The 27,140-nt window shown below is 44.8% G+C and overlaps 1 protein-coding gene across 1 annotated transcript in view; it reads left to right on the plus strand.

Moving 5' to 3' along the window:
• Positions 1–27,140, plus strand: part of SLC8A1 (solute carrier family 8 member A1) — a 354,730-nt gene that overhangs the window by 315,991 nt on the left and 11,599 nt on the right. Inside the window, exon 9 of the mRNA XM_066625244.1 lies at positions 3,836–3,935. Within this exon, the coding sequence (XP_066481341.1) occupies positions 3,836–3,935 (100 nt within the window). The remainder of the gene's footprint in view (positions 1–3,835; positions 3,936–27,140) is intronic.

Consider the following 27,140-nt stretch of genomic DNA (forward strand, 5'->3'; position numbering starts at 1 on the left):
ACATGGGGAAAAATACTGTACAGGTGCACTTGTGTGTAGTATGTAGTGTGCCACTACTTCGAGGAGAGGAAGCAGTGAATGGATTCCGAAAAATGGCTTACATGAGTTCCATGTAGTAAAATTACTCTAAGCAACTGTGGGAGTAAGAACAAAAAAGGAATTCTTACACAATAGGGGTCCTTAGGTGCACATAGAAACAGCTACGTTTGCAAACAAGCTATTAAATATGGTTTAATTCAGGTATCAGAATACTCTGTGTCTTTGGAAGGCACTTGGCATGCAGTTGTATGTTCTCTGCTGCCCTGAGCAGCTGCTGTGCATTGCTGGAGAGGAGAGGAGCTGGCTGGCTGGAGAGGAGAGGAGCTGGCTGGGGGAGGGCATGCTTGTGGGGGAAGGATGAGGAGGATCTCTGGCAAGGCTGGACAGCACATTGTACACACGTAGAATCCCTTTTCACCTGCCCTTAGCATGTGAAAACGGGTGCAGATATATATCTCTGCCAGGATTAAGAGCCCAATCCTAGGTATGTCTACTCTGAAGTAAGTCTCGTTCTAGTCAATGGAGCTTACTCCCAGGAAAGTGCCTAGGATTGCAGCCTAAGAGCCCAATCCTATGCATGTCTACTCAGAAGTCCACTTTAGTGAATGGGGCTTACTGTGGATAGGATGGCAGCCTCAGGGCCCAATCCTGTGCCTGTCTACTCAGAAGTCAGTCCCATTAGAGGCAGTGGGGCTTCCTCCCAGGAAAGTGTGGACAGGACTGCAGCCTCAGAGCCCTGCCTCTGCCTGTCTACTCAGGCTGCAAGGCTATGACACTTTCCCGGGAGTAAGCCCCGTTGAACACAATGGAACTTACTTCTGAGTAGACATGCTTGGGCTCTCAGGCTGCAAGGCTATGCACCCTTTCCCAGGAGCAAGCCCCATTGAGCACAATGAGACATACTTCTGAGTAGACACGCCTAGGCTCGTGCTGCAGATTGGCACGGGGGCTGCACCGGCCAGCTTCCTTCCTCTCCTCCTCCCCTCCTCCACTGCCGCCAAGCCAGTACCTGGGCGTTCCGTGGGTGCCGCAGCCCGTCTCCCTGGCTGGCTGTCTGTCCTCCTCGGGCGTCGGCGTGTGTCCCCCTTGTGTTCCACCGGCTTGGAAGCTGCACTGGGAAGCAGAGCGCAGGGGGAGGGGAGGTGGGCGAGAGCTTGGAGATGGGGGCAGGAGGGTGTCATTGTGCGGTCAGGCAGGGGCCAGGTGCCCGCCCGCCCACCCTGAACCCCCCAGCGCCCACCCAACGAATGCCTCTATTTTGCTCCCCCCCCCTCCTGGAATGCCTCCAAAGGGGAGGGGCCCCTGCAAAAAGGTGCCAGAACTCCGTCCCCCCATGTTCCATTAGAAAAAAAGCCCTGCTTTTAACCATTGTAGAGAAGGGGTAATTTTGGCAGGGGCAGCTCAACATGGAAGGGTTTAAAAAGCTGCACCTGTCAAAATTCCCTCTTCTATGCAATGGTTAAAGGTAGAGGCACTCTATCCTCCATTGTATCTGGTCACCTTGGGTAAAGCCAACTCTGTTATTGGCTTTAATAATAAAACCAGCAGGGATTTGGAAAGTTCTGGCTACCAAATAGTATCTAATGAGAGAGTGTTCCCTGAAAATATAGAGCTTGGCCATTTCTGCCCTAGACTAACAGTAGTAGCACTTGAGGGTTAAAAGCAGCTCGTAGGTGGCTTTAGACCAGCCACTTTATTCAACTCTTCCTTAGTCCTCCTGTCTATAATATGAGAAAGTAAATAGACGTAACCTACCTTACAAGATTGTTGTAAGGATAACTGACATAATATATACAAAATGCAAATGATATGAGACATCTGGCCTGAGCCTCTAAGAGGAATTTTATCAAAGGGTAGAGAGTTTCTTTTGACCTGCTTCCCAAAGAGGGAAAGGGTACATCAGAATGGGAAGAGGGGATAACAAGGGCAGATAGAACAGGGGTTAAACAAGGCAGGGGGAGGGTGGTGACAGCCGCAATATTCTTTGGAGCCCAGATCTACCTACCTGTGTGGCACTGGCAACTAGCTATAATAATATGGAAAACCAAATATACTCCTCTAAGATCTTTTAAATATAGAAAATAATTGCAGAAAATTAGCATCATCATATTTAGGCTCACATTCGAATGGAAAGTGTCCTGTTTGCACCAAAACTTACTTCTGCAGCAGCTGTAGTCCAGTAGCTGTGTCCCTGAGCTCCTATACCAACTTCATGGTAAGCAGATCCACAAGCCAAAGAGCTACCTCAGCAGGTCGGTTTCCTCCCAGATTTGAACATAAGAATAGCCCCACTGAATCAGGCCATAGGCCCATCTAGTCCAGCTTCCTGTATCTCACAGCGGCCCACCAAATGCCCCAGGGAGCACACCAGATAACAAGAGACCTCATCCTGGTGCCCTCCCTTGCATCTGGCATTCTGACATAGCCCATTTCTAAAATCAGGAGGTTGCGCATACACATCATGGCTTGTACCCTGTAATGGATTTTTCCTCCAGAAACTTGTCCAATCCCCTTTAAAGGCATCTAGGCTAGACGCCATCACCACATCCTGAGGCAAGGAGTTCCACAGACCAACCACACGCTGAGTAAAGAAATATTTTCTTTTGTCTGTCCTAACCCTCCCAACACTCAATTTTAGTGGCTGGCCCCTGGTTCCTCTAAAGTTTGGTTCTGCCCTCCTCTCACCCTTGGCTCACCCCCATTCCCATATTACACACCCTGCTCGCACCAACCGCTGTATCTTATGCACACTCTGCAGGTAGCAGACCACCATGGTTCCACCAGGCCCCATTAGAGTCTAGCCATGAAAATGGTTTGGTATTTTGCATAAGAGCAGCTCTCCTGGATCAGGCCAAAGTCCTATCTAGTCCATCCTCCTGTATCTCTCAGTGGCCCACCAGAAGCCTCAGGGAGCACACAAGATACCCATATCCAGTTGTCACTTCCTGCATCTGGTATTCAGAGATATGCAACTTCCGAGTTTTAGAGTTCCAGGTTTTTAATAGTAATCATGGCTTGTTACCTGTGATGAACTATTCCTCCATTAATCTATCCAATCCCCTTTTAAAGTCATCCAGGCCAGGTATCATTGCCACATCCTGTGGCAAGAAGTTCCACAGAATAATTATGCACTGGGTAAAGAAATATTTTTTGTCTGTTCTAACTCTCCCGCCTCTCAGTCTGGTTCTGGTGTTGTACAAAAGGTGAAAGAACTCCCCTCTACAGTATTATATCTATCCAGTGCATAATGTTATATGTCTCAGTCATGTCCCCACTTCAGGCATTTCCTTTCTAGACTAAAGAGCCTCAAATGCTATAACTTTTCATCATAAGGGAGGTGCCTCAGCTCACTAATAATTTCGGTTGCTCTCAAATGATTTTAGGCATTTCTCCAGCATGAAGATAATACTGTTAACCAGTTCTTCACCTTGGACCTAAGTTGGGTAGACCTAGTCAGATCACACCCTTTCAGCCTCAGCTGCCCAACTATAAATGGGGCATAAGGCAGTCATTTTTACATAGTTCTTATGAGATAATTCTGTAGATAATAAAATGTACATATGAGGAGCTTAGGAAAGTTCTGCTGCAAACATATTTTGAATATTTTTAGACCTATTTAACAGAAAGTGGAGATTTTACATGGGCGTACCTTTTCAATTGCTTTTGGTTGTTCTGACTTTAATGTTTTAATCCCAGCCAAAATCTCTCGCAGGTGCTTTCCATTTCTGGCCATGAGCTTAAACAGCTGAACTGACCACGTACTTAGCTTTTTTTATGCTTGTCTATCCATCTGCAGAACACTGTGGACAAGCTCATTAAGAAGACAAACCTGGCTCTCGTGGTTGGAACAAACAGCTGGAGAGAACAGTTCATAGAGGCCATCACTGTCAGTGCTGGTAAGTTTGTTTTTATCCATGTCATGAATTCTGAGAAGCCATTCTCTTGGCTTTAAGACATCAGGGACCCTTCCTAGAATATGTTCAGGAACAAAACAAGGAAAACTTGTTTGTTTAAAACATTTATACCCTACATTTTAATTTTGCAGGACTTCACAAGGAGGCTTATATATTAAAACACAATTAAATTTAAAAACCTCATTAAAATGCAGAGCAAGAAAACAGTAAGACCTCAATCCTATTCCCTCCACCAGTTTACATGATGCAGTGGTGCCAGAGGAGCATGTACTGCATACAATGGGGAGGGGCAACCAGGTAGCCTGGGGAGGAAAGTAAATTTTTTTTACTTACTTCCCAGTAGGCCACCAGTGGGTCTCTTCAGACCTGCACCAGCTATTAGCATAAATCCAAGGAGTCTCAGGGCTGGGAAAGGGAGATAGGATCCTGATGTGCACTGCTACCACTGATCCACCCCCAAACTACCTACAACCCATCCCCCCCACTGCCACCTTACCTGTGACCTGGGTGGGCTGTTGGTATGTGCACAGGACCTCCAGCTGTTGGCAGCAATGGTCCCACAGCACATGACAGTAGTGCACCTTTTGTAGCATCACACTGGCACTTATGGTGGAAGACAGGGAGATCCACCACAATAAACAGTCAATAGGATTGGGGCAGGTTGCCTGATAGCAAATAATCAAACAGCAAAGAACAGCAGTAAAATTCAGCAGCAGCAGGAAAAATAATCACCACTGTTCATACCAGTCAGGGGTGTCCAATCTTTTTGGCAGGAGGGCCACATCTCTCTGACACTGTGTTGGCAGTTGGGAAAAAAAATTACATTTAAAATTTGAATAAATTTGCATAAATGAATTTAATAGCGATGGAACTTATATAAATGAATGAAGGTCTTGCAATAGCTCAAGGCCTATAAAAGGCCTTGCACAAAGCAAGGCCGGCCTTTCCTTTGCTGCCGCTTCACAGATGTGAAACAGTAAGTAGTGGAGGTAGCCCTAGGCCCACAGCTCATGCAAAAGGTCGAACAGTCACCCTCACGCCGAGAGCAGTTGCGTGGGCCAGTGCAGGCTCCAGCAAGTTTCCGGAGGGCCAGAGGCTCATTGGAGACTGGGGGCTTCCCGTTGGCCGGATTGGGAGTCCTCCAAGGCTGCAAAAGGCCCCCAGTCCGGCGTTTAGGCACCCCTGATACAAATAATACACAGCAGAGTTGATATTAGGCAAATATCACACAACTGGGAATCACCATAGGAAACACCCTATCCCCAACTGCTCCCCCCAACTGCTTTGCATGGGGGCACCCCAAGAAGGGCCTCCACAGATTATCTTAACCACTGTGCAGTTTCATATGGGAACAGGTGTTTTTTCCTATACCCACATCCCAGGGTGCGTAATAGCAGTAGTCACAGCTTCTGAGCAATCATAATTTTGCTGAAGTGTTTCATCAGATTAGACTGTGCTCTTCAGCATATAGAAGGCTTCCTATGTTGGGCAAAGGGAGTCACCCAGCAAGAACTGCAGGCTTTTTCATGGGACTTGCATGGGGCTGTACTGCAAACCTCATTCATGCAAATAGAAGCTGAACTGTAAGAGCTAGTTTTCCTTTGTTTTAGGTTCCATTTGAAAATACATGTGATAACTATAAAACATCATATGGAAACAACTTCAGTAACAGTGTTCTGCATGCTGTTTTAATGTCGGAAGGGCAGACCTGTCCTGGATCCACAGCAGGGTTGGGACTAGGGTTGGGACAACCTCTGCGCTCAAGAGGTGGCGCAGATCTGAGCAACCTGGAACTGCTCCAAACTGCCCAAGATTAGGGTTAGGATCTGGCACAAGTGCCAGGTTCTGATCCTGCAGTCCACCACTGACCTGCCATTCACCCTCTCCCCAATCCCTGACTCAGCCAGTACAGGCATACCTTTGCGCTGGCCCAGCGGGGCTTGGATTGGCCTTCTTGCCAATTGGCTCAAAAGTGTTTTACAGCACTTTCATGACACCATTGAGTCAGCACAAGGGATTTGCACCAGCCCATCTATGGGTCAGGATTGTGCTGTAAGACTCACAAGAGTCCTATCATAATCTGTTTTAACTTGGCTTGATTCTCTGACTTTCAAGATGGGGACTGATAACCAATATTTAGACCAGGGGTGCTCAATAGGTGGATCGCGAGGCAAAATGAGTAGATCGCGGAGTGCCGACCCCCCCCCCTTCAGGTGCCTCTGGGAGGAAACGCCGGGAGTAAGGCCCATTGTACTCAATGGAGCTTACTCCCAGGTAAGTGTGGCTAGGATTGCAGCCTCACAGCCTAATCCTAGGCATGTCTACTCAGGAGTAAGTCCTGTTATACTCAGTGGGGCTCAAGGTACACCAACATACATTGTACACATTAATGTTATATGTTATGATGGCGCGAACATTGTAAAAAAAACTCTGGTAGATCTCCGGGCCTTGCTGGGTTTCAAAGTAGCTCTCGAGCCAAAAAAGTGTGAGCACCCCTGATTTAGACTGTCTATAGATGTGTATGCACAACAAGTTTTCCCAGTTATCATTGTGAAGTTATTTTCTTTTTTATGCCACTTTTACTTTGGTTATACTGCTTTAGTTTTTGCCAGAATAAGTGGAAGTAGACTGTCCATTTGTCTGCTGTGTTTCTAGACTGATATTTAAAAGAAAAATCTCATAGATGTGTGTTTGTACAATAAAGTAACGTGTGATCAAATTGGCTCTGTGGCATAGCTCCAGTTTGCCGCAGCAGCTTATGTGACAGAAGTGTACAATTCTACAGTGGACAAACAATAGGAAATGACCGTGGCAAACCAGATGGATCACAGGAAAGGAATGTTTAGTCAAACTGCATTAAAACTGCATGAATCATGCAAGGAGGCAATATCCATCCCCTGTTGTTGTCCCTTGCAGGAGTGGATTTCTCACAGTCTCATATAGTTTGGCCTTAAATTATGGAGCTGAAAGAAGTTTGCACAGGATGACTGAGTGAGAACAGGGAAGCATGGATTAGTCTTTCTAAAGATAAACTATCCTGATGCAGTTCTTAAAATATAGGATGTGCATCCATAGACGAACCTTCATTTGGACCAACTTTGACATCTTCTTTCAGTGCAAGAGTTCATTCCTAGAACACATGAAGCATAAATGAGCATGCAATGGTGTATATACAGAATAGATTCCCTTCACTCCTAAGTAACTACAGTCTGTTGACATGTGCATCTGAAATGAAAGAGCATTTAGCATCGAACTTCATAGTTCCCAGGCAAGACTTAATCATGAGCAATCCTCATTTTAAATACATTGAAGTATATCATTTTCAAAATTAACTACGGTTTCCTAGGCATGGTTTCCTAAACTGATGATTGCTGGAGTATGACTTAAAGCTGAAAGCACGCTTCACTCTTCTATCAAAAATGATTCTCTTTTTAAGATTGAGCTGCTCATGAATAGCCCACTTTCCTATGCCGCTGCATGAATTTTGGACATGGCTCCCGAGAGGACAAATAATGTTGCCACTTCTCTGCACTGAGAGTTGGGGCTGCAACCTTTAATCAGTTTGGTTGGTTGGTTGGTTGATTTAAAATCTTTTAACTTGGCCAGGAGGCATCTCCAGTTAATTAGGCAAAAAAATTTTTTACAATATATTTTTGTATAAATTGTAAAAAGTGCAGGTTACAGATAGAGGCATTCTCTCCTGCATACAACAAAGTAGAATCCCTCTTCTAAATTATTCTTCAATAGATGTATATATGGAAAAGCTTTAGGGCCCAGTCCAATCCAGTTTTCCAGGGCTGGTGCAGCCATGCCAATGGGTTGTGCACTGCATCCTGTGGCGGGAAAGCAATCACAGAGGCCTCCTCAAGGTAAGGGAACATTTGTTCCCTTACTTCAGGGCTGCATTGCAGCTGCACTGGTGCTGGTGCTGGCCTTGGGGCCCAATCCTATCCAACTTTCCAGTATCAGTGCAGCCTTAATGCAATCCTGAAGTAAGGGAACAAACGTTTCCTTACCTTGAGGAGGCCTCCCTGACTGCCTCCCCACCAAAGGATGCAGCACACGCCCCATTGGCATGGCTGCACCGCCCTGGAAAGTTGGATGGAATTTGGCCCTAAATCAGCTAAGATTTTGCTAAAAGGATGACAGCTGTCAGTGGGAGCAATTCAGTGTGGATCAAATGGAATCTGGAGACACAATAGAATTGTTCATGATCCCCGATTTGAAATAAGCAAGGCAAGTGCTGTAAATCATAGTAAACACCCTTCTCTGTGTCCATGTTTAGCTCTGTTGAGTTCATAGGAGACTAATTTTTCCATTAGCATTTTTCTTGTAACTCGCTCTCAAACATTTCGGGAAAATACAACTCTAATATAAGAAGGATTTCTACAAACTCCTCCTTGCCCCCGTCAGCCCTGCTATGGTCAAAGGCGTACCTTCACCTTCCATTCTCCAGTCCTACAAGATGAATCCTTTGCAGACAATGTGTGCCATTTCAGCAGGCTGAGTTCTTGCCATTCCAGAAGTGGCAGACTAAGAGGAATAGCTTGGCAATCACTTGACCATGGAGATAAGAGAGTGATAAATCACAGGACAACATTTTATCTTCTGTCACTTTTCCAATGTTCATTCCAAAAGCAGCAAAGACAAAGTGAGTGTCAGAAACTTTCCCAGGCAATCTCTGGGAGTACATAACAATCTCTTTTCTTGTTAGCGATGCCTGCTTTCATGGTTGAGATTTTTTTCCTGCCAAGAGAGAGAGAGAGAGAGAGAGAGAGAGAGAGAGAGAGAGCGCGCGCGCGCGCGTGTTTGTGAGAGAGAGAGATCTTCACTTAACTAGACTCCATCTGGAGAATTTATTACATGACTTGCATCACAAGAAAAACAAGGGCAGATCTTATCTATAATCCTATAGTGCTTTTAAGTCATGAAGTCCTTCAATGCATCCGGACCTGTATATCCGTTCTCCAATATTTCTCAGGCTCTTCCCTGCCCCTTAATGCTGTTGAGAATTGACAATGTCTGAAGGAAGGCTCTCTCTTCCTGAAATGAGGTCTGTGCTTAATCTGCATTAAAAGCTGGAGGACATCAATTGAGGCAGCCACTACAAGCATCAGATGTTCTCTCTAATCCAGGGGTCTCCAAACTTTTGGGCCAGAGGGCTGCATCAAATATCTGGCACAGTGTTAAGGGCTGGAAAAAAATTGAAATATAAAATACATGTACCGTAGATACTCGCCTATAGTATGTGAAATTTTTGCCAAGTAATCAAGCTCCAATTATCACTTCACCTTATCTCCAGGTCAATCAGAAGGCAGAGCCTTTCAACTCTGAACAGTTTTGTTTCTCAAGCAGACAGGCACCAAATTTCTCAAGCAGCAGGCAGGCACAGCTCCTTAGAAGCAATTTGTTAACCTTTTATTCTCCTTCCTTCTGCTGCAGCCTGGTTCTGCTTTGCAAATGCTTGAAACACCAGAATGGGATCCTCCTTTCCATTTGAAGAAGGCTACAATTCAATGCAGCATTACTTAAGAATAACACCCATGGAAAGCAGTGGGTCTACTTCTGAGTAAAAAGGGCTGCAAATATATGCAGCTCCATCTCTCTGCTGTGAATTGAATTGCACACTCCCAGTTATGTGTTATGGGTTGTATGTTGTACATAGAGCTTCTGGCTTAACACACCAGACACCTTAAAGGTGGATTTGATTCATGGTTCTCCTGCAGTGGTTCCCAACCTTTTTCACTTGCATATCCCTTGGCAGCCCATTTCCATAAATTGTGCCCTTCCTATTAGCAAAATGTTTATAATTAATAATACAAGCCCTCATCTCCTCTATATGAAAGCCCAGACTTCATGTATTCATCACAGTGTTTTCTCTTTTTATCTGTTTGAAGAACAGAAGACTCTGCCTTTGCACTGTTTTGCACCAGAAGTGTGCTGAGAAATTCTAGGTGATTGATCACTTTCCATATTATGTTTCAGCTTTTTTACTGTGCTGGTTTTCAATCACTGGTTCATACATGAATTGATGACCAAAACTAGCTATTGGTGGGGCTTTCACAGCCAACTAGCTACCTCCCTTCCTGCCTTGCTGGTCCTTGCAAGGCATTCCTGTCTTGCAAGGCATTCTGGAGCATGACCTGCCTTTTTCTGCCATTATTCCATTCTTTTTCAAGTACCCCTAAAGGTCCTGTTGAGTGTCCCTGGGAGTACATGAATACCAGGTTGGGAACCACTGTTTTACTGGTATGTTGTTTACAGTGCACTTACTGATAGTACTTACAAAAAGATCAGAATTTTAAAATAAAAATGTATCTTATGATATTTTACTATGTTTTTAATAAATTAGAGACTACAGTTCTCAGGTAACAATTAGTGGTGGGTTATTTTTCAGGATCTGGCCTCGAGTAAAATCAGACAAAACTATAGTTAGACACCCCCCTAAGTTTAACCCCCGACTTATCCAAGGGTCATAGAAAATTCCATGTTGGCTCAAAACCTGCCCTTGACTTATCAGTGGGATCAACTTATGGATGGGGTGTCTGCGGTAAATCAGAGATGGGACTTAGATGAGTGAATAAATGAATGGGCTCATTCATTCAACCTCTCTGGCCCTTCAGACCAAACACAACCCTCCAGACACAACCAGAGTACAGTTCCAGTCATGTTCAGCCAAGTGGGCCAGAGGCTTTCAGGGAACAAGACGCTGGCCATGAGATGGATAGAGGCTCGCCATGGGCCGCATCTGGCCCCCAGGCTGGGGTTTGGAGACTCCTGCTCTAATCCCTTGTTGCTCTCTTCGGTTAGGAGCTAGAATTGCACTCAAAGGCCACTTGTCTTTTCAGTATATCTATGCATTGGAAAAAATGCAGTTTACCACAGATTTAACACCATGAATTGCACCCCAACAATTGCTTTTGTGGTCTGTAACAGGCTGCCCTGTCTCATCTACTATACAGTGCACACAAATGTAGTAATAGCCCAATCATCCTTTTCCTTAACTTAGAAAGCCTTAGGAAAGAGCTACTGGAAGCAGAAAATCAATGGGAAGAAGAAGGTCCTTGATCTTTTCCCCTGCCACCCTTTCTTGCTCCATATCATCCCTCAAATAGTTTTTTTTTTCCCCATCTTCAAATATGTGTTGAATATGTACACATCTTCAACCAGTGTAGCTGCTGAAGCAGTGGCCCAAATGAGTCAAACCAACAAGTCCCAGCAACCACATGGGCGGCTGTGTTTTGCACTAGTTGCAGTTTCCCTCTTCAGAGGCAGCCCCACTTAGAGTACTTACAGTAATCCAGTCTAGATGTCACTGGGACATGGGTCACCATGGCCAGGTCTGAGAGACCCAGGTACAGTTGCAGATGGCAAATCAGCTGAAGCTTGGCAAAGGCTCCCCTAGCCACAGTCACCACCTGGGAATCCAGAAGCAACTGCAGATTCAGGAGCACCCCCAAGCTGCAGACCTGCTCTTTCAGAGGGAGTGCAACCCCATTTAGAGCAGGACAATAGTGCAATACCTTGGTTGTGGACTTCTGGACCAGGACAACCTCTGTCTTATCAGGATTTAATTTCAGCTTGTTCGCTCACATTCAACTCCCAACTGCCTCCCAAATTTATGAGATTGCTTAGGGTTGCTGGGCTTCACTTTTAAGGTGGTTTCATTCTTTACTAACTATTCAGTTGCCAAAGAAGAGACTATTTAAAATATCATTAGATTTGACATATTTGTGGAGGTTAGATTCAGCACCTTTTAGTCATAATGGCTTTATGAAGTCCTCTTAGTCAGAGGCCCTGTGCCATTTCATCCCACTTGCTGGGGCACAACACTGGCATAAATTTCAAGATGGAGGCATAGTCTCCACATGTATATCAAAAACAAAGCTACATGGTGATTACCCTGTATAAGACTGAACAGCAGGTTGCTTTCTGACCCGTGTGTTGCCAAGATCTTTATTAATCCCTATTTTAGATGTAAGCCCTTTTGGGACAAAGAGCCATTAGTTGTTTGATTTGCCTCTGTAAACCACTTTGTGAACTTTTCATTCACCGTTTTGTGAACTTTTTGTACTGTTAATAATATTCCTAGACTAATCACAGCCCACAATATGCAGGTATTCCAAGCACTGATGGCCCAATCTTATTTTCCACGATTTTATGCTATGGTGCTGCACTGACACAGCACACACTTTATGCTATGAAGGGGAGGGAGGATGACCAGATGGCCTGGGAGAAGTAAGTAAAACATTTTTTTATTACCTCTCTGTAGGCTGCATGGCCATCAATGGCTCTCCTTGGACCTATGCCAGCTATTTTGCTGGTGTAAGGAAAGTAGGAATAGGATCTGGCCTGCACTACTGCTGCAAAGATCCACCCCTCCTGCCTTCAAACCACTCCCTGCCCTCCCACCCCAATCCTCCCTCAAACTATACACCACTGTCCCTTTAAGCTGCATGGTATCCCATATAAAATATTCCATTTCCCAATTCTCACTTTTTGGCTAATTTACACCTCCCTTCTTCAGAAGCAGCAGCTACAATGTGCAAAGGAATTGCTGAACACCCTTATCAGTTTAAGCAATTAACAATTTATTGCAACACAAACATTCCCTACAATGTCTCTTGTCCAGAGGCTTTCCCTTCTCCAGAACATCACTTAACTTAGTGGGTAAAGATCTGAAGCATCTAGTCCAAGTCCACCGCAGCTTTAAAGCACAGTCCATCCAGCAGCATCCCCCACAGCACCTGGCCAAGTCCTAACAATCCCCCTCCTCTGTGTGCCCTCTTGTTCTAGGGCTGCTTTTTTATTCCTGCAGCCCTTGTTATCCCAATTAGTCTCAGGTGTCAGCAATCTTGTTAGCCAGTGTCCATTTGCCTTCATTGATTACAGCTCTGGAGCTAGCCCTGCCTTTCCCAGAGCTGTCAAACGTGGGAATCGCTGTCAGCACCACATCCTCTACCCGGTTATCTGCTGATCTTCTATTACACATGGCCACACAGCTCAAACTCCATCAAAATGGAGCTCAGCATTTCTAGAAGTCTGGCAATGATGTATGATATCATTACCATGCGTTCAGAAAGGCCAAGGAGCTGCCACACTGCAAGCTAAGGGATCTGAGCAAGTGTGGACCCATTAGTGGGCATATTGCCCATGACACACCTCCTCTAGCACCTTGCCTGGTCCAGCACAGACAGGATCTGTCTTTGGCAGGTGCACAGAGCCTCTGTCCATTTGCACCAGTGGCTCAAAATTACAGTACAGCAGTATAACATTTATGACACCATAAGGTAGACCACACCTGCGATACAAGGACATCTGCAAGAGGGATCTGAAGGCCTTAGGGATGGACCTCAACAAGTGGGAAACCCTGGCCTCTGAGCGGCCCGCTTGGAGGCAGGCTGTGCAGCATGGCCTTTCCTAGTTTGAAGAGACACTTTGCCAACAGTCTGAGGCTAAGAGGCAAAGAAGGAAGGCCCATAGCCAGGGAGACAGACCAGGGACAGACTGCACTTGCTCCCGGTGTGGAAGGGATTGTCACTCCCGGATTGGCCTTTTCAGCCACACTAGACGCTGTGTCAGAACCACCTTTCAGAGCGCGATACCATAGTCTTTCGAGACTGAAGGTTGCCAATAACCAAGATGACTTATGGCAGCAGATCAGGACATCTGCTACCATAGGCTCTCTATAGGATTGGGCTGTGAATCTTAGTTACAGACTGCTGAAAACAAGATCTGAAAGGAGGAAATGGAATTTTCTAATCTGTTAAAAGTTCGTTACTGAGGCATTTTTCATTGATGACTAGAGCCCTGGAGATCTGACTGTAACTCATAGCTTTCTTTGTGCCAAAATGACAGCTAAAGATTCTGAGCTAATAGCATTCCTTTCTTTCAAAGCAATACGCATGTGTCACAAAGACAGCTATTTAATTTGTTCTTTATCTGGTCTTTTGTTAAATATGATTTAAATAATCTTGATAAAGTTCGCAATTTATTTCTTTTTAGACAGCTGGTCTTTCTGTTTCCAGCTCTTGCACATCTGAGTTGTCCAAATGAAATCGCTTAACTCTGCTCTGAGGAGAAAGTTGTCTACACTACATCAACTACCAAAAGATTGTTCTCATTGGTTCAAAAGGAGGGTGCAAACTCTGTAGACACTGACAGCCCAATCCTGCTTGACTGTGCAGGTGCACCAACATGGCACCTGCTTGGCTTTACAAGTCTAAAAAAGAAAAAAAAATCACCTTACCAGCTCAAGCCTCTGTTTTATGCAGGGGGGGGGCTACCTTCTGGAGCATTTGTCAAACTTCACGTTCATCAGATCAGAACCATTCTGGTGACCCCACATTTCTCTTTGCCTGACCTGACCACAAACCAAGGCATGTTTACTTACTCATGAGTAAATGTGACTGTGTGGTTTAGGGCACAATCCTAAGCAGGTCTACTCAGAAGTAAGTCCTGTTGTGTTCAATTGAATTTACTCCCAGGAAAGTGAGGTTAGGATTGCAGCCAAAGTTTTGCTCTCAATGCATTTGTCAGCTTGGAGGGAGGGACTTCTTTCTCGGATGTTTTTTAGAGGCTGCTTTCATCAGATCTGGACCATTCTGGTGTCATTGGATTCCTCACAGCCTTCCCTTTCTGATGGACTAAGACAGTTCACCTACTCATGAGTAAACATGCAGTATGACTCGTTTCACTTTCCATAGGGCTCCATGCATTTTTATTTTCTGAGTTTTTGGTCATAACTTTTGATAGAATTGAGATATTGCGTTCTGCTGTAAATTGCACGTTAAATGGTATATAACATGATGGTATTATTCCTAAAAACTACGATTTTAGCAGTTTGGGTCACTCGTGATGTCATCGCCCCCCAAGGCTGGTACCTAGGGTGGACCGCTGCCCCTGTCCCTCACTAGCTACACCACTAGGAGGTGTTGCTCTGAAGAACCTATAATTTGACCGTTTCCTATTACCAATGGGACCAGATGCTTTCTTCCCATCACCCCAAACAAAATGCCACAAGATAGGCCAGGGTCATTCACGCCTGGCGTGTACCTAGCACCATGTACCTGTGCAAACAAATGAGTCAAAGGACATGTTAGGCAACACATTTGACAGTAAACATTCCCATCCCAATCCCAGTCATGATAACTAGTGAGGACAAGCTACTTTTAGCTGTATTTAGAATGAGGGTTGATAAATCAAGCTATTTTAAAAAAAAAAACAGAAAAAAGATCAGGGTTTATAGCCAAGTGTAGTACCAATATTGTCTGCAGTGAAACAGTCAAATAATTATTTGATTAAAAAAATATAGGTACTTTCTGCTGCCAAACTGCCGCAATAAGCTGACCTCCAAACATCCCAGTCCTGATGTAGTTTGGTTGGCACTTCCTAATTTCAGTTGAATAAGCCTACTTGGGTATCATTCATTGCCAAACAAATGGGGCTTGTCCCATAGAAAATCACTGGTAGAGATTATTGACCTGTCTGCATTGTGGTACTGTCAACCAAAGGTCAGCTTTCAAACTCCAAGAAGTCAAAGCTGTATATCAGTCTGACCTTCACTTATCGATGTGGTTGACTACTCATTCTACCTAGCCTGCAGGCCACCCTTGACCAAAACACCTGAAGTAAATTAGTGGCACTGACTGATTTAAATGTAAGAGAAAACATGCCAAAATTAACTTGCAGGGATTTTCTCAAATAAACTATGAATTAATCAGATCTGTATCCAATATTGGCCCTTAATTGCAATCCTATGGTTTCTTATCACTAGGTAGCAAAGCTCTGATGCTTGAAGGCTACCTAGCTTTACAGTCTCAACGTTTTGGAATGTGTCTCATGAAGTGGGAGAGATATGCTATTCGTGTTATCTTGAGAAAGGTATTAGTCCCTGAGGTTTCATTAGAAATGTCAGCATATTCTTCCAGCTGAGTTGAAGCAGTTGAGACTTCTTGTCAAACAGCTGTTTCAAATGATGATCTAGAAACAAGCGTACTGTAATGGAGAGGAGAGCTGTATCACATACCTGGCTCCCAACAGGTTGAATTTGATTGCTACAGCAGGTTAAGCCTGCGTCTGTTTCCATTAGATTAACTTTCCAGCCAATCAAATGAGAAGTGAGATGATCAGAAGACTCCTGGAGCAGTAGGAAGTAAAATATGCCGGAGCTGGTTTTCTAAACTGTCTGTTCACAGACTTCCAGGAACCCATCATTCACAAGAATTGAATTTTCAGCTCACTAGCTGATCTTTTTCATTGCAGAGGTTGCTCTGTTCAAGTGGCATTCAGCTGGTTATTAGGAACTTATGCTGCAGTCTAACATACGTTGTCTCACACTAGTAGCACACCACTTCGAGAGTATTTGTTGATCACTGGGTAGTAAGAGAAGTTAGAGAAAGAGAAAGAGAAAAGAATGATGAAAAAAGAGGGAGAGGAGGAGTTGCAGACAGGAGGAGGACAAAAGAGAGAATATTATTTATTGTTAAGACTACACTATCAGTGTATGTGGTAATTATTATTATCAGTGGTGTCACAGCCCACCAGATGTTTGGATTGGGATGTTTAGGTGGTTGCTAGTTCAAATTCTACCCAAAAGTTTAAGAACTGGAGAGATATTACCATATAATGTTTGATGTCTGTAGTGTGCCTCATTGCAGTTTGTTATCTTGTCAGTGCCTCTATTTAGGGTTACCAGATACAAACAGGGACAGAGTTCCTATACCTTTAACCATTGTATAGATGAGAGAATTTTGGCTGCTGCAGGTTTTTAAACCCTTCCATGTTGTGCTGCACCTGACAAAATGCCTTCTTCTATACTGGGGTGCCCAAACCACGGCCCAGGGGCCATTTGCAGCCTCAGGAACCCCCAATCTGGCCTGCGGGGAACCCCCAGTGTCCAATGTGCCTCTGGCCCACCAGAGACTTGCTGGAGCCTGTGTTCGTCCAGTGTGACTGCTCTCAGTGTGAGGGCCAACTGTTCAACCTATTGTGTGAGCTGCAGGTTGAGAGCTCCCTCTGCTGCTTGCTGTTTCATGTCTGTGAAGCGGCAGTGGCAGCAAAGGAAAGGCCAGCCTTGTTTTGCAGAAGCCCTTTTATAGGCCGTGAGCTATCATGAGACCTTTATTTATTCATAAATAAATTCTATCTCTAATATATTCATTTATGTAAAGTTCTATCTCTAATATATTCATTTATGTAAATTTATTCAAATTTTAAATGTGAATAATTTTCTTCTGGCCCCTGAAAAACAGTGTTAGAGGGATGATGTGACCCTCCTGCCAAAAGGTTTGGACACCCTGTTCTATACAATGGTTATAGGTACAGGCTCTCTGTCCCTACTTGTTTCTAACCCTCCCTATGTTGACCGGGTATTTCTTAAAGGCACCTAGTGCACCAATGACAATAGGGGTGATGGTTGTTTTCTTTCTGCAAGGTGCTGCATTTCAATTTCCAGGTCTTTGTATTGTGTGATCTTTTCCCTTTATTTCTCCTGGATATGATGATCTCCTGGAATGGTCACATCAATAAGCATCACTTGTTTCTTCTCAAGCAGAGTTATATCTGACGTGTTGTGTTCCAGTTTTTAGAACTCTAGTCATCCTGCATTATGTTATTTGGACATGCAGTTGACTTCTAATGTTTAGCTCAAGTACTTGTCAACAATCAAAAGATCATCAACCATTTCAGCTCTGTCTCCCAAATGTTAACCAAACAGAAGTATTAGTACATCAAGATTCACATTTTACAATATCCAGTCTGCAGGGCACCGCTGGCAGTGCACAACCTTCTGGGCATTGCCCTGGCAGCAGCGCTCTGCCAACCAGCAGATAGTCTGTCATGCCAGTGTACCATACAGTACACTGCTGGTCTCAGGGTCTACTAGCATACCACACAGATAGGACTGGGCCATTCATCCTAGAACATTTTCTTTCCCACAAATTGCTATCAAATTTTTCTCCCAGCTTTTTATTTCTCTTAAGTCTAAACAAATTGGTCAGAGCATAGAGAAGTATCCTAAGTAAAACAGGTTTTTTTAAAATAACTGCCACCTTCATGAAGTATGCACATTGCTGGTATTTATGCACATGCTGGTGTTTTGTTCAGTGGAGCTTACTTCCGGGTAGGTCTGCTTAGGATTCCAGCCTCACAGCCCAATCTTATGTGGGAACATGCGCTCCTGCAAGGCAAGGTCCTCTGTGGCAGTGCAAAAGCTGGGTTGTCATTGTGTACTCCTAGTCTGCTGCCACAAACAGGCAGCAGAATGGTATGCGCAGCTGTGGCTCTTGGAGGCTCTGCCAGCACCAGTAAGTTGGCAGCAGGGATGTGTTGTGGGTGGGGGCAGATGAACTTTCGGGATGGAACAGGGGAGAGGAGGGGGAGGGAGGAGTTGAATTCCAGAGGCACCAGCATTCCCCAGGATCCTATCCCCTCTTTAACAAATTGCCCCCCTCTTTTTTCTCCTCGGACTTACACCAGCTATATACAGGCTCTGGTATAGGTCCAACGAGAGCTTAGGCCACCAGAAGGCCCAAGCAAAGATAAGTAGAAAATATTTTCCTTACCTCTGGCAGGCAGCTTGATTACACCCCCGCCAGATGCAGTGTGCACTCCTTAAGTGCAGCTGCATCAGCTTTAATGGTGGGGGATAGGACTGGAGCCCTTTTTCAATGCCTTCCCGGAGTTTTCTAGTTGAGTCTAACAATGTGTAAAAGATTTGCTGATACTTTAACTCCCAGGTTCTCACCTGGTCTTTGGTATTTTGCAACCCTAAATGATTTTTTTTTTTTTTTGGTGAGCTATTTCCCTTGCTAAGGTATTAAAAATATCACTTCTGATATTTCCTTTGTAACTTTGTAGCCTGAAATGGCACTGTATTTATCCTACACTGGGGGAAAAAAGTTGTCTTGAAGAGGTCAGTGGACATTTTAGTGCTAACATCACATTATCTGTGTAGAGTGTTAACTTTTGTTTCCTCTGCCCTGCTTTGATCCCAAGAATATTTGGATTAAAATTTCACTGCTCTCATGACTAGTGCTAGTAACAGCAGAAACCTGTATCAGGGAAAGTAGATACCCCTGCCTTGTTTCTTGTAAGGACATCAAGATGACATATGTGACGTACTTTGCACACTCAGAAATGAGTATAATTTAATGTTAAGTATTTTTATTCCACACACACAGTGCAGGTAGCAAGCATTGTTGCTGCTGGATTCGCCCGTCCCACAGCCTCCCTGCCACTGTTCCTGCCCTGCCTCCCCTGCTCTGGCAGGTGGCAGTGGTCTGGCAAAGTGCACAGGAAGGCTGCAGCTTATCAGCAGCTAGCACCAGCAGATCATGCATTCCGCCAGCAGGACAGCCCCATAGGATTGGGCTGCCCATGTGCTAGCTGCTAATTCCCCTCTTTCACAGTTGCATCATAAGTATGACCCAGTACCACTGTTTTGCCAAATTCCTGTTCTGAACTTGGCCTAGAGCAGTGGTTCTCAAACTCTGAGGGAGCTTTACTCCCTCAGTAAGTCTTTGTGGGGGAGGGGCTGGGGCAGCGACAAGATCCCCAGGATTGCGCTGCTAAGGGGGGGGTGCTTGTGACTTACTTTCAGAAGGCAGGGCTGATGCAGGTGCGGGGAGCCCTGCGCAGCGTTCCCCAAGGCTTGGAACTTTCACTAAAAGCGGCCGCAAAGCACTTCCGTTTTGCGGGAGGCGTTTTGCTCCCGCTTTCAGTGAAAGTTCCAAGCCTCTGGAAGCACTGTGCAGGGCTGCGCAGGGCCCTGCCTTCTGAAAGTAAGTCACAAGCACCCCCCTCAACCCCCCCAAACGTATGCGGTTGTGGGAATCGCTTCCCTGACTCTTCCTTTCCCCCTTAAAGGGATGGGGGAACCTTTACACAAACTTGTGGGTCGCAACCCACCAGTTTGAGAACCACTGGCCTAGAGAAGTTATGCCCACTTCAAGCTAATTAGCGCCTCCCCTGGCTCAAGCACAGCTAGCTCTAGCAGCATATACACCTACTACTGAACCGCAGCACCAGCAGGAGGCGCTGTAAGGTGGCTTGCCTGTAAGGCTGCAGGATCCCTCCTCCCAGTTCTCCAAGTAGTAGTTCTTTCAAGTGCAGCAGCACCACCTCAGCTCTCTACCACTCAGCAGTCTGTTTGGTTAGTCCGTTAGTTAGTCCATCAGTCAGTGTGCCAGTTCATTGTTTGTCTGCCAGTCCATGAGTTAGTGTGCCAGAAAGTCCAATAAGCCATGTCATCGTTTCTATTCTTTTCTTTTCATCCCTGTAATGCCTGGCTACCTCTAGTGGCTGCCTCTGTGCAGCACACCCTCTGCTGAAAGCCCAGGCCTTAACCCTGTGTTCCCCAGATTCACCAGAGCAAAGGGCCACTGCTGACACCACATCCTATCTCCTTGCAATATCTTCTGCAATTCCAGTGCAACCATTCACCATCTTCTTCCTGTTTCAGCATTTTTAATGGAGCGTTGGTGGAATACAGCTCTGTTATGGCTGACGGCACCTTTAATAATTAAATCAAACATCTCTGCTGAAATCCTTAAATCTCAAAACAATAAAAGGAAAAGCTACCAGAGGCAAGAGAAAAGCAAAAATTACAAATGCAGTTCCATGCAAATATATACTATACTGAGAATTATAGAACTGAGTTTGTAAATCTCTCTCATGAAGATAAAGGGGGCATCCTCATACACCAAGTTTCCGTCATGGTCATGGAACAAAAGCAGCACCCTGTGATTAAACCAGATGACAGTGTGCTTCAGCCCATGCATATAACAGTATATCCAGCACATTTCACAACTGTTGGCAGACTGCGGCATGCTCTCAGTGAGGAGTTTCTCACCATCTGCTCAAAAAATGTGAATCTGTTTTGATGTTAATTCACACTGATTTTTCTCCAGAGAGATGAGTTGAACAGTGTATTAAGAAGCAGGCCTCTCCAAATACTTCACCAAAGTATCTTTTGTATCATTCTGTTACACTTTTCAGAGTACAAAGTGCTCTACAGCTGTTAATGCATTTGTCTTCAACAGCAGCATACAGGAGCCTTCTGGCTCCCAGGGCTGGGTGACACAGTGATACGGACATGTCACCCCCCCATGTTATCGTGTTGCTCCCGCCCTGCACAGGACACACCCCCTGCTTCTGGAATGGCTCTATTTCAGAGCAGTTCAGATCCGAGGATGGGCCCAATTCAAGGGGCTCACCACTTCCGGCAACATGCACTGCCTGCACTCCCCCACCCCCACCCGAGATGAACCCGGGGTCATTGTCCCTTAGTAAGCAAAGGAAACACAGCTCCCTGTCCAAGAATCTCTGCCCCCCAGGCTTTCTCCTTCATGGCTTTCAGGAGACAGATAATAAAAACCCTACATAGTTTCATAAGGTCTCTTGGTGGATTATTTGGATGCTGCTTTTACTGTGCTACCTCTTGCTCTGAGATTGTATTGTTTTCATTTTTATGGTTTAGGAGCTTAAGGGCGCAATCCAAACAATGCCTTATGCCGGCCCAAGTCCCTTGGGCCGGCATGAGAGGGTCGCAAACATGCCGTAAAGCACATTTGCACCTCCTCACAGGGAAGCCAGGCTGGTGCTCCAAAAAGCAGCAGCCTGCAAAGGCTGGCATAAGCCTCCGCCTCAGCTTCCCCACAGGTGCTTGTATTGGCACGCTCACGCCGGCACAAGCAGGAAAGGTAGGCATGGGGGGCGGGGAGGAGGAGGCGTTTCTGGGCAGGGGGAGGGCGGGCGATGGGCGGCCCTGGGGGCGGGCACGCAGTGAGCCGGAGGCGAGGCTGGGACCTGGCAGTTATGCCGGATCCCAACCCCCGTCCCTGCAGAGAACGGAGCAGCTACAAGCTGCTCTGCTCTCCTTGGACTTGCGCTACCTCCAGAGGTGGCACAGGTTCGAGGAGACCCATTGGGGCCAGCAGCCCTTACCCAGGGGTAAGGGGAAGAGTTTCCCCTTGCCTCTGGCTGAGCTGCTGCTGCCCACAAACCTGCCTTGGATGCAGCGCAAGCCTCCTGGCTTGCCTGCTCCAATGCAGGTTTGGATGGCTCTCTAAAACTGATAATTGCTCTTAAAAAATGATGATCCTGCAAACTGCCTTGAGGATCTGTAGATCTAAAAGGGAGAATAAATGTGAAATTAATTAATTAGTAAGAACAGTAATAGTAATTTTCAGCTGTTTCCAACTTTTCACAAACTTCATTCTTGGTAATATTAATTCAGTTAGCAGGGAATTGATTAATGTTTCAGTGAAATTCTGCTTCACAGGATGGAAATGAACCTAGGGGACTCTCAAGAAAATGTCCCTGGATCACATTACGGAATAGTTCTTTGCATTTGTATCATCCTCAAGCAGCTTCTTGTGCTTGGAGAACACACTTTAGGGAATGAGTATTGTGTTGAATTAGGTATATATTCAAGCATTTGCACCAAGCTCAGGGAGCCATTCAGCTAAGATTTTGTAAAGATATTTTACTATTAACCTGTGCAAAATTACTCATAATCGTATGGCGTGTGATTCTCCAAATGGATTTTTGTTGTCTCAGTTCCCTTTCTGTCCCACTGTGCACTTTGAGAGAATTTAACATGAAAGGGCTTCCTAGCACAACTGGGAGAGAGATTCTGTGTTTTTTCTTACAAAGGTTGTGCCCATGCAAAACTTTTTAAAAAGTACTTTAAATCATAAATCATGGGCTCCCAAGGAAATAGGGAGCTGCTGTTATGTGAGGCTCCCTAAAGACTGACAGTTAAGAAGAGCTTTTCCAGTGCCAAATTTGCTAAACCAAAGCAAATTCTGTCTTCTCTAAGCTTTTACCTGTTTGTTACCCTTTATGTCAGTGGTTCCTAAACTCCTGCAAGGGAGTTAGAAACCTGGTAAGCCGCAGTGGCAGCAATACCACCGCAGCAATTGCAAACCCGTAATTGGGTCGAAATTGGAGTTAAGGTTCTTAACCCCTTACCCAGCAGCGGGGAGGTCCGCAGAAGGGGCTGCGAGCCTCCCACGCACTCCGGATGGCTGGAGCCACCTCCAGGTACATTTAAAAGGTCCTTCTTTGTGGCGGCAGCACAATTACCACAGTGCTGTTGCCATGGTCATCTTAAGGGAGAATGGCCTTCTTCTGGTTTGGGGACCACTGCTTTATGTAGATAACATCATGTGTATTACTTTATTATGAAGACAATACAAGTTTAAATGCAACAAGAACATAGTGGGGGGGGGGGGGAAACAAGAAAATCTCCAGCCTTTATATTTGCAGAACCAAGGACAGACCTAACGCCAGCTTTAAAGTTCTCCCAAGAGAACTTCCAGCTCAAAATTGGGAGGGGTGTGTGTGAAATGTGCACTGATACTGATCCCTCCCTTTCACCTTTTTTGCCACTGTTGCTACTGACACAACTACCACCACCCCCATGGAGGGCATTTTACTTGTCCTAAAAAGCTCTCCCACGAAAGGCATTTCATTTCAGTCCTAAAAAGCATTCAGACTGCATTCTATTCCACTTCTGAGTAAGCCTTGTCAACCAGTAAATGAAAGGCAGTTTATTGATTGACAAGCAAAGCAAGTGATCCTGCTTCACCTCCCTTTACTGTATGTACTGCTCAGTCTGGAAGAAGGGGATAGGATTTCTTAACTTACTTCCTTTGCCAATTACAGCAGTATGTTTATTCCAGTTGGCCATAAGATACAGTGCATTATTTTCTTGGCTGGCAGGATGCTCATAGATTTTTTTTTGCTTGAGAATAAATTGTTGGACACATGGCACTTATTTTCCTGGCTTGAGAACTAACTGATGGGCACTTGGCACTTGTTTTCTAATGTCATTAATTTTTAATGTCATTTAATTTCAAGTTATTAAAAGTATTCAATAAATGGAAAATTTAACCTTGTGGATCCACTTACCAGGAGGAATGCATAGGAACTCAGGAACACAACTGCAAGACTACAACCACAGCAGAAGCAAGTTTTGGTACACACATGACACTTTCCATTCTAGTGTGAGCCTAAATATAATGATGCTAAGTTTCTGCAATGAGTCACTTTATTTAAAAGATTTTAGAGAGACTTATGAGTACAGGTGTAACCTAATTATCCATGGATAATGGATACACACACACACCCCATGGACACTTTAAATTAAAGGGAAAAAGTTGTTTAACAATAGCCTCATTAATGTGGAAGAAGGCAGCTGGCAGACAATCAGTTTCAATCCCTTCCCCTGTCCACATGAAAGAATGTAAAGTGGAAGTGATTATCACCGCCTCTTTGCATTCTTTCCCTGCCCTCCCAGTGGAAGGAGGGGTCATTACCTCGGAGTGGAGCTTAAGTATCTGGAGAGAGACTGATTGATTGATTGCCTGCTGTATGCCTTTGTCCTGCATTACAAAGGTCAGCGAGGCTGTTTTTAAATTGATGAGCAACAGGACATTGTTTTTTAAATGAATTTCTTTTAACATGATTTTTGGCATCCATGTGGGTAGAAACAGAACCCTTGTGGATACCGAGGCTCAGCCTGTATGTTTGGTTCTCCATATTATTCTGTCAGCACAGCTTGGGAGGGTAGACCTGGGCTCTGCATTGGGAAGTCTGGAAGACCTGAGCTCCAGTGACTTTTCTGGCTGTTCTCACCCTTCCCCACCCTGTTTTGCCCACTCCCTATCCCTGTCACCACCCTTCTTCTGCTCTGTTTTATTCCTCCCTTCCCCCTTTGAGAAGGGGCCCAAAAGAAATTTTATACCCCCACCCCATAAAATTCCTCTCAGAGACCCTGGCTGCAGGGAGAAAAGAGACAGGCATTGGATGGGTCAGCATCCACACCCTCTACATGCCTCTTCTTCTCTTTAAGTTGGGCCCCTGTTTATGTGTACTTGTAGCAGATCTGCACTAGAGATTTAAACTCTGTCACTGTTACATCTATGGACTTCCGGGGGGAAGCACATACATTACATTACATTTTTAGCAAGCTGCTCTGGAGACACCTTGTTATGTTTGAGACAATCATACCTTTCTGCTTAGGGTCTCGAATAAGTAGTTTTGCAGAATTGAAGTAGAAGCTACTGTGCACAACACTGATTAACTGTCTTTGGGCACAGTCCTAACCCCTTATGTCAGTACTTTCCAACACTGGCATAGCGGTGCCAGTGGGACATGTGCTGCATCCTGCAGTTGGATGTCACTCACGGAGGCCTCCTCAAAGTCAGGGAATGTTTGTTCCCTTACCTCAGAGCTGCATTGCCCTTAGGTCAGTGCTGGAAAGCACTGACATCAAGGGTTAGGATTGCACCCTTAGTCACACATATACACAGTTCCCAAAGTAGAGGGCGAACTATTCCCTTCCCCCAGGATCCGCAGAGCATGAATATTCATATGGCACTTGTAAAAAAAATGAAAAATGTGCACAGGTGAGTTCAGCAAGCGGTAAGGGGGAAAGTAGTATTCACTAAATACAACAATACTGAGGCATTCTAAAGAATTTGGCAGGAATTTGTAGTATTTTTTGGAGATTAATAGTCAAACTTTACTCATTGCTCTTCTGCAGAATCTAGCAAGAAAAACAAGAGTGAGTATTCTGTGTGTGTTTTGTTTTGGGGTGGGTTTTTTTTTCCCTATCTCCTTTTCCTTCTTACATTCTGTGTCTGCTTTATTTTTAAGGGTTGCAGGTGGGTGAGCTCAGGAATTAGGAGAATTTAGGGTAGGGGCAATGATATGGGTGGGGTGATATTGATGAATGTTTCCGCTGCATGTATGGTTGTTTCATTATTGATGAGCCTTTTGCTAAAACAAAACAGAGCACTGCAAATTGTATGAATTGGATAAACTGATAGATTCGATATAATGACAAAATGGACAACTCAAATGGACATTTGATTCAGAAATGGCATGCATTTGTTACTTGTTGGAACCAAAACTCAGCCATGGAAAAGTTAGATCTATTTATATAAAATGGTTATTAACACATATTCCTAATTAGATATTGATATTTAAAAGCAATAAAAATGATTTGATTGTGATTATGAAGCAGCCATATACTGAGTCAGAGCATTTGTGCATCTAGCTCAGCGTTGCCAGCACTGACCGGCAGTCATTCTCCAGGGTTTCAGGTAAGTGTCTTTTCCAGCCCTATCTGAAGATACTGCAAGGGATTGAACTTGAGTCCTTCTGCATGCAAAGTGGATAGTCTGCTACTGAGCTGTGGCTCCTCCTTGTTAGTAACACAATAAAACAAAAAAGATGGACAGACAGCATGGAGATGGGGCAAGGGTGATGGCTGAGACAGTGTGTGATTTGTGATGAGTGTCCTGCATTTCTGTTACGGAGTCAGGCTAAACCTGAACCAGAGGGACATGCTGCAGACTTTCTTCTTATATTGTACCTGTCTTCATCCTAAGAGGTGCTTAGTTCCTCCACGTGGCACTGGTAGCAGCAGGCCAACCTTTCCCACAAACAAACCCTGGACTCTGCCTATAGTCACAATCCACGACTTTGAAGCACAGCAGCAACATATAGAATTCCGTGTTCTGCTCTTGGCGACGTGTTTAGCATGGACACATGGAAAATGTGTCCATCAAGCAGGTTGGCACAAATAGGAAGCACCAGGGCCAGAGGAACAATAGGGGAGGCAAACTGAGTTGGCATATTCTGAATTCCACAGAAGTTGGCAACTTGTCAGGTTTTTGTTTGTTTGTTGTTTGAAGAAATAAGAAAAAGCTAAAACTTTTAATCAGTTTAATTGTTAGATTAATCAACTTAGGTTTTTGTTGATTGATCATGGGGTATCATTGTAATAGTTTGGGCTATGAGGGCATAATCCTAACCAGGTCTACTCAGAAGTAAGACCTATTTTGTTCAGTGGGGCTTACTCTCAGGAAAGTGTGGTTCAGATTGCAGCCTGAGTTAAGTACATGTGTTCATTTTGGGGATGACTTTGGTTCTTATATGTTAGTAGGGAGTTAAAATGACAATTTTAAAGATAGCTTTCCATCCAGCCATGAGTATAGGCACTCCCCTCCTCTGGGGATACATTCCAGCCCCTGCCCCCCCCCCATAGATAGAGAAACCATGGATGAGAGGGAACCCTATGCAGATAGAGAAGTACAATACTTACTTCTCCATGCCCCTGCACCCTCCCTAAGCCTATGTATTACCTTTGTTTTTCTTTTTTTACTGTGGCAT

Source organism: Tiliqua scincoides, chromosome 1 (genome assembly GCF_035046505.1).
Source record: "Tiliqua scincoides isolate rTilSci1 chromosome 1, rTilSci1.hap2, whole genome shotgun sequence".
Classification (NCBI taxonomy): Eukaryota; Metazoa; Chordata; class Lepidosauria; order Squamata; family Scincidae; genus Tiliqua; species Tiliqua scincoides.